This window comes from Empidonax traillii, unplaced genomic scaffold (genome assembly GCF_003031625.1).
Source record: "Empidonax traillii isolate 1590-97213 ecotype Southwest subspecies unplaced genomic scaffold, ASM303162v1 scaffold17:size2698205, whole genome shotgun sequence".
NCBI classification, from domain to species: Eukaryota; Metazoa; Chordata; class Aves; order Passeriformes; family Tyrannidae; genus Empidonax; species Empidonax traillii.
The window spans coordinates 600,523-611,081 of NW_020955210.1; the positions used below are offsets into that span (position 1 = coordinate 600,523).

General features: G+C 45.2%; 1 protein-coding gene across 2 annotated transcripts in view; it reads right to left on the minus strand.

Moving 5' to 3' along the window:
* The window catches only part of IGF2BP3 (insulin like growth factor 2 mRNA binding protein 3), a 114,192-nt gene extending 104,886 nt beyond the window's left edge, over positions 1-9,306 (minus strand). Inside the window, exons 1-3 of one of the 2 annotated variants that reach the window (XM_027895851.1) lie at positions 9,261-9,306; positions 8,493-8,714; positions 7,165-7,225 (exon numbers count right to left, since the gene is read on the minus strand). In XM_027895851.1, the coding sequence (XP_027751652.1) occupies positions 7,165-7,225; positions 8,493-8,667 (236 nt within the window). In that variant the 5' untranslated portion in view covers positions 8,668-8,714; positions 9,261-9,306. Of the gene's footprint in view, positions 1-7,164; positions 7,226-8,492; positions 8,795-9,260 lie in introns of those variants that run through there. The other variant, XM_027895844.1, reaches the window with a different exon arrangement.
* Between the last annotated feature and the right edge of the window lie 1,253 nt (positions 9,307-10,559).

Sequence of the window (10,559 nt, forward strand, 5' to 3'; positions counted from 1 at the left end):
CAAAAAAAAAAAAAAAAAAAAAAAAAAAAAAAAAAAAAAAAAAAAAAAAAAAAAAAAAAAAAAAAAAAAAAAAAAAAAAAAAAAAAAAAAAAAAAAAAAAAAAAAAAAAAAAAAAAAAAAAAAAAAAAAAAAAAAAAAAAAAAAAAAAAAAAAAAAAAAAAAAAAAAAAAAAAAAAAAAAAAAAAAATCCAAACCAACAACTCCAACCTTCCTATTTTTATCAATTCTCCAGATATTTTTAGCTGGTCTCTTCTCAAACTGCAAATTATTTTATGGTAATACAATCTTTCAAAATGCATATGTGGATATATATATACACAAACACACACAAGGGACAGACATATGCATACACATTCTCTTTGAAACACTTCTGATTGGTGAGATGTAACTCAGAGGCTAGTCACAAAATAATCAAGACAGTAAAAAAAAAAAAAATAAAATGGAGTAATGACCTTCCCAGTAGACCTTTCATTTCAAGACAGCTTCATTTTTGTGCTTAGTGCCATATCCAAGAAGAGCCAGATCCCTCTCTGAATAATTGTTTTATCTGTGCTCTTATCCAAATTTTAACTTAGAAGTGCAGAATACTTGATTTTACCTGTTAGTATCAGTTTTCCATACGTTCAGATTTGTAATGAGACAGCTAAAGTTGGTGCTGATTCCAGTGCACCATGAAGAAGAAGGCAACAGGGGAGGCACATTGCTGCTAAGGTTACATTGCACAGGAGATAGTTTCATACTACAGGTTTCTCTTGTGCCAACTGTCATGATAATACTCTTTGGCAAATAAGAATATTGTAATTTTTAATTTTGAAATTTCAATGCACTTGCAGAAAAAAATTGAATACACCACCTTTTTTGGTGCAACTCTATTGCTGTCATTACACATACAGTATTTTAACATTTACTAGGTTCAATATTAGGGTAATGCACTTTGTTTGCTAAGTATCCCACTACAAACATAAATATTTCCTTCTCTGCTAAATATATGCATCTTTCAACACACACTCACAAACCAGTCACAGAATCATAGAATATTCTGACTTGGAAGGGACCCACAAGGATTATCAAGTCCAGCTCTTAAATGAGTGGCCCATATATTGCAGATCTGCAAAGAAAAGCCAGGACGCAATTCAAAAATGTAATTTTTTGTTAGTTACTTGAAATGTGCCCAAACACACGGGAGCTCTTGCTACCACACAGAAATTTTTCCAAGCCAAATTACATATTCCAGTTGATGAGAAGGAACAACTGCCATTGAAGTATCCAGGTGGATAAACATGCCCAGACAGGCTGGGTAGCATCCATGAGGACTGGGCTTACTGATCTCCCCAGCATACCCCAAACATGAACACCTGGGGAGACTTTTGGATGGTGCATTCAATGTTATTTTCTTTATTTGGGCAGTAAATATAACAATCACACAGCAAAGATTCAGGATGAAAGGGCATATAAGTGCATACTTTGACATGTCCGGGAGGGGGGGGGGGGAATTACGGAAGCCCAAGATTATAAAATAATGCACAAGTACTTCAGATTATGTCACATTTCTAGACAAAATAAGGAGAAGTTATGTCTTGTCTTAGCTTTCAACAGTAATTATTATATAACTTAATATAATTTTATATTCTGCATCATTAGAGATGAAGAATGGACAGATGTGGAGATAAACACCTTGTGTACGAAAACAAAATGAGAGAACCCGCATTAAAAGAGAACAGTCTTGAAGAACTCTGGAAATACATAAAGCACCTCAGTATTGTTAAGTGTATCAAACCTATTCAAACTCTTCAACCTATCCCTCTCTCTATACAAAACATGAAGAGTTATTGTCCATACTTAGATTTTAAAGCATTTTATTTTTGCACATGTTCTCTATCTATTTACTGATTCTGAATAATCAGATTTCAACAATAAATTTTACTCTTAAATTACAAGAAAAAAGGTTCTAAGTCAATATTACCCTGTGCCTGGGTATTACTGGGCTCAGCTAAGGATGAAATCACCAGAGAGAGAATGCCTTTATATGTGGTATATATGGCACTAGATATTTTTTATCAAAGCCTCAGGAGGATAAAATCTTAAATTGTAAGATGACATTAAGGAGAAGAACAGATTTAAGGAGCAAAGAATCTTTTTTGTGAAGTTCCCTGAAGGACTAGCTCCATCCATAGTTAAGTATTAGGTGTATTTTAATTCTGTGTCCCTCTCTCAGAGCCATTGTGGGAAACTTCACATTTTCTATTGGATAGGTAAATCTCAGACGATTAAAGAATTTTTCAGGTCAAAACTAAGTATTTGAAGTCCACCCAGTAGCTAGCCAGCAGCCATAAAAGGACTCCAGCACTGTAGAGTCCTATACTCTGCACTTAAAAGAGCAACTGAAATGAACACAGCCCCATTTTACAAAAATACCACCTTCAAGGTTTCAAAAAATGTGGAAAATGTTATTACCCCATGCTTTGAGGGGAAAAAAAAGGGAGAAATAAAAAAAAAAAATCTTAAACATTTCCTGATTATATTTTTACTACCCTTGAATTACACTTCCAAAATGTTATTTTTTATTCCACCCCTTCAAAATTTACCATATCTATGCACAATTTAAGGTCCACTACAAGCATGTTCTCAGGGTACCTTCCATAAAAGGAAGGAAATAAAATGAGAACAGGACCAACCCTTCAGGACACACATTTAGAGCTGTTTCATGTGTTCCAGCTGATTTTTAAGAACTGCAACAAGGAGGGATTTTTTTTTTTATTAATGATCAAACAGTATGAGGAGCAATAAAAATTAAAATTCCAACAATGTAACAGTTAACATGGTTAGTGAAGAATTATCTGTTCTTGCCATAACATCTCATCTGTATAGGAATCACCACAATTAGTGTTTCCACTCTAATTGTAAGCTTTCAAAGACCAAATAAAAAAAATTTCTGTTCACATCTGCAAATATAAAGTGGGAAACAGAGAATAAAAACCTCAAATCACTACGTGAAGTTTTGGTCCTTCACTCTCAAAAAATATTCTAAGTTTCGGCACAGAAAAAAGAACAAATATGGCTAACAAATTACATTTTCTATAATTTTTCCTTACTTTGAGCATGTTTATCCCTGCTTGATATTTACAGAAGCAAAAATACAAATCAATGCCACTAAATTATTTTTTTCATGAACTGTGAACATTGCAGACACCACATATACTTAAGCATCACCAAACCATTTCCCACCGCCTTGTGCACACCAGATACAAACCCTCATTACACTGAAGATCAGCAACACAATCCAATTTCCATCCACTGCTCACCTCTGGAACAGAGATAGCTGCATGAGGGGCATTTGAGGCCTATTTTCCTTAAATCAGCCTACAGACACCTCTGCATCAGAGATGAAGCACAGCTGGCAAGTTGTTGCTCTCCCCATAGCATCATCACCTACAGGGTACACCTTTGTTACCTGGTTCTCCTGCTCCCTTCCCAAACAGGCTCCCCAGAAGGGACATAGCGAATTTATTTTCTCAACAAAGAGCCCTCGAGGTGGGGAAGAAAAATAATTAGCCCTCTAATTGGAAAAACACCTCATCGTTACCACAACTGAGGTGTTTGTGAGCGTTTTAGGTACCTGAAGGCCCCAGGAGCAGGCATAGAGGACCAGGTCGGGGTGGGAAGCCCACCTGGACATGGAAGCCAGAGCCGGGAGGCTGCCCCAGGCACACCCCCAGGTGCCCAGAGTTAGCGCCTGCCCTCCCCCCTCATTGCGCACAAGTGACATCAGGGCTATTTGAATAATCAGATTGCAGCCTACATCGCCTTGTGAGATACCAGCTGCTCTTGGATTGCAGCGAGGTAGTACCCAAAGCCTTGCACCACAAGTTCCACGTACGCCATGGGCTGCCAACATCCTCCCGCACTGCTGCTTTGCGAGGAGAAAACTCATCTAAGTAGTGAATGTGACCAACAGTGCCCTACCTTCCCTCTCAGAGCACGACTAGCAGTCAAAATCATTACAATGCCTCCTCTAACTTTTGCATGAAGTGACCTAAACCTTTAAATATTGCAATAGCCTTCCTCCACACCGAGGGGTCTAAATGCAGAAATGCTGCATTCCTTTGGCATTCCCCTGAGATTTCAATAGTAAGTCAGGAATCTACTCCAAGCTTATTAAATACTTCGCACCTCCCCCAAAATAATTCCCCACCCTTCCATCAAGGAAACCTTGACCAGGCCCCTTCTTTCAACCACAGCATATCCCCTTGTCTGTTTTTAAATGCTTCCAGGGGGCAGGGAGCAAGAAAGCCACACACAGGCTCTCTCCTTCCTTCCACAGCAGGTAGGAAGGCAATTTTCAAACCTGGGTGTGCCCAGTTCAAATCAGAAGATCCAGCAAGGGCTGGAATGCAGTGACTACTGGGCCCAAGAATTTTGCCCTGAATAACAAGCCAGGCACACTCCACATCTTCTAGATGCAGCTCAACTTTATGGCAACCCTAGCTGACACCACCTCTTGACCTTCCTTTATGTGACAAGGATATGGATTACCAAACCCTTACCCTTTCCTCCTGTGCACCTCAGGTATCTTTCTCCAGAGATGGCTACAAGCTACCTTTCTGAGCAATAATGTACACACTCTGATTAAAAAACCAAACCGAAAAAAAACCCAGAAACCCTACTAATTATCATGTTTAAGGAGGCTGTGAGGAAAGGATCTAAGACTCTCCATGAAGCAGCCTCACAGCAGCAGAGGTCAATACAATGTATTGAATAATTTCAGTGCACTACAAAACAACTTTTGCTCTTATGAAGTAATCATTTGACCAAACTATTAATCGTACACTTGTGCTGAAAGAGACTTGACACATCCACGTTTGTTTTTTTTTAAATGGCGTCACTTCTCTAACCGTATCTCGCACGCTGGAGTGCACAGGGCTCTCTGGAAAGCGCTCCCTGGCCTCGCAGCCTGCAAACACACTGGGTGGGCCTGAGGGGCAACATCCCCCACTCCAGCTGCATCTCCACCTTTCCCTTGTGTAAAAATAAGTTACTTTGAGAGAACCTTACCAACCAGTTTCGCCAACAATACTCAACAATTGAAAACTGTCCTTTTACATGTAACTACCAACTAACACTAAATATGCATCCAGTAAGCAGTGTTTAAGAAAATAAGGAAAAAAATCTCCAGCTTTTTGATCCTCCCCTCAAGAAAGAAAAATATTAGACATCTATACAAGGAACCAGAGAGTCACTTCTACATATGGAGGCCACTGAATGAATTTCAAGTGGCTTCCTATATTAGATTTTGGGAGAAGGGGAGTGGAAACAAAAGGGAAGGAAGTGCAGTTATGAGAAATGCAATTTAATTTTCTGTTAAACAGTAGTCTAAATCTGAACTATATCTAATACATTCCAACATGATACTGCACAATAAAACAGTGTTTCAACAAATAAGGGCTTTGGGAGAAGTAACACGGGTATGCTGATACAGTTACATTTGCAATTTTTTCAATATGGCTACATGTAGGCAAGCATGCCTACAAAAGTGTTTAAGTTCAGTACAGAATTATTTTCAACAAGTTACAGGCAGATAAATGTTTCTGATAATTGCTAATTCACAGATAAATAGGAGGACATGCTACCCAACAGAAAGAATGGACTTTTACACCATTTCAGCTGACAGCTGAAACAAGAGGAAAATACTTTTAAAGACATTAAACAAAGATTAAAAAAAAAAAAAGTTGGGGCAGAACCAATGATTTAAAATTTATATTTATGAGTGTAATGAATTTTTTTTCAACAGCATTAACAGACCGCTGTTTGTGCAAGCTTAAGATTAATAAGCATAAGAGTAAGTTTATTTGAGACTAACAGGAAATTACCAATTCTTATATAGCTTATGGAAGTTTCTTCTTAAATCTAAAAATATATTTCATCTACAACAATTTTGTATACAAAATATCTGAAATATAGGCTATTGTAAATCCAAACCATATACCTTGCATATTAAATGAGAGCACATAGAGCACATTAATTCCCAGTGAAAAGTATCAAATAAATAAAACCATGAAGATTCACATGCTATGAATTAGTCCAGAGAGTTTGCCCCCTCCCTTAAATAGAGCAAAAATCCTCCATACTTTCTCAAGTGAAGCTTTCCTCTAACACTAAATAGTGATCAAACTTCTAATTCTCAAAATACAATGCCCATCAAGACAGCTTAATCGTTTTTTCCAATCAACTATCTTAAAAACACTGTAGTTTAAAAAAAATAATCTTGAAATAGTAGAAGCCCCCTTTAACAAAGTTACACAGACATACTTCCCAGATTGAATAATGGAGTACAGGAACAAGCACGTGGAAAGTTTGATCTTTTTTTTTTTTTTTTTTTTTTTTGCTCTCTAGTGCACGGCAGGTTTTCTATAATCTAAATATTTGTGAAAGTAGGCTGAATTGCTGTAGGCAGCGTAAAAATACTATCTTGCTTTATACCAAATATTGCTTTTTTACAGGAGGCCCAACAAAATTACTGCTTCACAAAAATTAAAGGTATGTTTAGAAATTAAGGATGCATAAATCCTGTCCTTACTGGGAAGGAGTCATTCTCCAGCTGCTCCTAAAGACCAGCTCAAAATAGTGATGATAAAATCCTCTCAAATACAGATGAGACTTCTACTACATGCCTATAAAATGCTGCAGACTCCAAAATGGCAGGATCAAAAATATATATACACCAGTGTATTTACAAGGTGCTTTTTGTTGCTGAAGCAGAGCTCACATGCTTGCCCGTTATACAGTTCACAACACCACATTTCATTTCCTGCTAGCACAGATTTTAACTCTTCTCACATAACTTTAAATTTTAAAATCTTCACAATCATTTGTCATCAGAGCATTTTAACCTGCCTCTCCCACAAAAAGGTGCTTCTCGTTGGTTGGTTTTTGGCTCTGTTTTTTTTTTTTTTTTTTTTTAATAAATTAAATAGTACCACTGCAGCCTGGCCAAGACACAAATACATGGAGTGATACTAGAAAACCTCTCGGACAGCACTGAGTGCACGCCTGTGGTTTTAAGAAAGCAGTCCATTTATCTACAGGGAAGAGAAACACAAACCTAAGCATTTTTCAAATTGCTTCTCACCGGGTAACTAGGGGCAAGGGGGAATAAAAATAAATTACCTTTGTCTTTTCGGGACCGAATGTTCAACTTCTATGAGTTTCCCATGCAGCTCCACTTTACCTGCCGAGATAAACAGAAAGGGGAAAAATATTCGAGTGCGGCTGTGCGTCCCCGTCTCTCGGAGCGGGCTCGCAGGGGTGCGAGGCAGGGAACGGGAGCGCAACACGTTAGCCCATTCATCGGCAGCCCGGGCACTGCCGAAGCGGGGTCGCGGCGCCCAGCAAGGAGACGCATCCCGGAGCCCGGGGCCGCGCCGCTGCCGCGGGAGAGCCGCGCTGCCCTCGGCGGGGCCCCTTCCCCCGCCCCGCGCTGCAAACAGCCGGCGAAACGCCGTGTGCGGGAGCCGGGCTCGGCCCCGTCTCGGGGAGGGGGAGCGGGGTCTCCGCCGCCCCCCGCGCTGCCAACTTCGGGCGGTTTTCAGCTCGGAAGCGGACGGGAAGGGAGCCGAGAGGAGGCGCGGAGCGCAGCCCGAGCTCATCTCCTCCGAGGCAGCCTCTCCCGGCAGACCTGAGCCCATCTCCTCCGAGGCAGCCTCTCCCGGCAGACCTCCGCAGACCCGCTTCACGCGAATTTTTTTTTTTTTTTTTTTTTTTTTAAAGCACACAAAAACAGGATGTCGGGGCCAGGAGCCGGCGCTGCTGGAGGCGGTGATGGGTGCGTGAGAGCAGCGAAGAGAAACCGAAATAAATAGCCGGGCAGCGCCGGGCGGGGGGGGGCAGGCAAGGCTCCCCCCTCCCAAGTTTGGAGCAATTCGGCGGCTCACCCCCAGCCCCGCGGCCTACGCCAAACCGAGGGGAACCTCAGCCCGCTCCGGAGGGAGGCGGCCCCTGCGAGGGGCCGCGGGGGAGTCCAGCTGTGCCCGGGGGGCGTGTGTGCAGCCGCTGCTCCGCTCAGGGCTCCGCGCCCGCAGCCCGCCTCCGCCTCACTGCACTCATCGCCCCCCCAATGCAGCGAGGGCCCCCGGCCGGGCAGGGCTGGCCGTGGGGCTTGGAAAAACATGGGAGCTGCCGCTCCGCGGGTCTGTGGGCCCAGGCTCTTGCCCCTCCCCGGCCCCACTCCCCGGCCACTCCCGGGGGGCCGCCGCAGCGCAAGCCCCGCGCAAAGTCTCCGCGGGAAGGCCGGGCGGCTCCGGCCGCGCTCGGAAAACAACAGTTCGCCCCTCACCTGGGGGCGAAGAGGCAGGGATCCCCCCCAACATCCCCCCCGGCCCGGCGGCGGGTCCCAGCCCGCCGCTGCAGCCGCTCCGCCGCCGCCGCGGAGGAGGGCGGGCGGCGGGAGCCGTCGGGGCTGCGGAGAGAGGGTGGGGGTGGTGGAAGGAGCCGCTCACCTGAAAGTGCTTCGATGGCCTTCATGGCCCAGCTCTCGTCGGGGCAGTCCACGAAGGCGTACCCCGTCTTCACCAGGAATTGGCCCGAGAAGGGGATCTTGGAGTCCTTAAAGAGACTTTCCAGGTCGAGGGGGCTGACGTTCTCGCCGAGGTTGCCGATGTAGAGCTTGTTCATCTTCCTGGCGGCTCGGGGAGGCGCGCACCGCGGGCTGCAACCCTCGTCTTGCGAGAGGAGGTGGGGAGGAAGGGGGAAATAAAACAAAATGCGATGGAGGAAGGAGAGAGAGAGAGAGGGAGAGAGAGAGAGGACAGGGAGAGGAAGAAAAAAAAAAATCAGATCTGCAGCTTGTGTCCCTCCCTCTCCCTCTCAAGGGGTGTAAAAAAAAAAAAAAAAAAAAAAAAAAAAAAAAAAAAAAAAAAAAAAAAAAAGCGCGTAGCCAAACGGGAGCCCTAAGTGCCTGCCGTGCTACCCGGGCGCATGGGGGGCGCGGGGGAAACACCCAGCGCCGGGGCCGCGGATGGCGGGCTGAGGAGAGGAAAAGGAGGAGGGGAGGGGAAAAAAACTACTTTTTTTGTCTTGCCCCCGAACCCCTTTGGCAGCAGCAGGCGGACTATGAAAATGTCACACTACGTGCATACAGGCGTCGCCTCTCCGTATAAAAAAAAAAAAAAAAAAAAAAAAAAAAAAAAAAAAAAAAAAAAAAAAAAGAGAGAGAGAGAGAAGGGGAGGGGGGAGGGAAGGGCGGAGGGAGAGAGAAAAAAAATTACTTGAATATTCCAGCTTTTTGAATGAGCCACGTGTTCAAACTACAAATCAACTTCTCACGTGAGGAATCCCAGCTCTTCAATTAGCGAGTGGATACGGCGCACACACACTCGCGGAGGAGGGCTGGGGTGAAGGACGGGGAGAGGGGTGGGGGGAGGCTGGACAGGACAAGTTTAGAGAGGGCCGGAGGGCGGGGGAAGGGGAAACCGGAGTTGGGTGGGCTCCGGTCTGCGCCGCCTCTGCCCTTCCGCCGGGGGAGACCGCTCCGAGCGCCCCCTCCGCCCAAAAACGGCTGGGCGGCCGCACCTCCCCCCGTGCGAGTAGGGTGTGATCCCAGGGAGGGAGGGGAAAAGGCACCGCAATGCCCGCCCCCCCCCCCGCCCCGCTCCTCCCCCGCCGTGCCAGGCGGTGGGGATTATTCATCGGGGTCGTGCCTGGGCGATCCCGCTCTCCGGCACTATGGGTTGGGGGGAGGAGGAAGAGGGGGAGGAAAAAGAGGGGGTGCGAGTGTGGGGGGAGGCGGCGGGGGAGAGAGAGCGGGATCCGCTCCCGCGCAGCGCCGCCGCGGCTGCGTGCTGGGGGGCTGCGGGGCGGGGGCGGGGGTCCCTCCAGCCCCGGAGGAGCCCCATATGGTAATGATCCCACATTACTCGCGGTGCCCCTTGTACTGAGCCTTACGGAAGGGAGGAGAAAGAGGGGGAGAGGGGGAGAAAAAAAAAAAAAAAAAAAAAGACAAAGGGGTGGAGGAGAGCTGGGGGATGATGAAGAAGAGGAGAGTCCTGGGGCGAGGGAGCTGTCTGGCCCGGGGAGGGGCGGGGTGGGGGGCGCGCTCCCTGCCCATCTGGGCAATGGTGGACGGTGCGGGGGGAAACGCGAAGGCACCGTTGCCGTCGGCTGGTAACGGCACACAAAGGGATTTGGCGACCCCCCTCTTTTCCTCCCCTCCTCCCCCTGCCCGGTCTAAGGAACCATTCATAATTCTCCACATTCGTACAGATACAATGGTGGGCTTGTGGGGGAGGGGTTTGGGGGTGTGGAGCCTTTCCAGTGCAAACAAAACGTTGCCTGAAGATGAAGAAAGGATACGGAAATGAAAGCCAGCACTGTGTTTAATATAGCGATCTAGTAGGTTTTGTTTAATAATTCAATGCACTTTAGCCGAAGGTTTCATTTATTCCGTGATAGGCTTCTTGTGGTACGTTTTAATAGGTATATCCATGGAAAACGGTTAAATACTTTTATTAGTGAGCAGTGTCTGGATTTCCACATGTTCTGTAGTATGTCTGGAAATCCATAGTAAA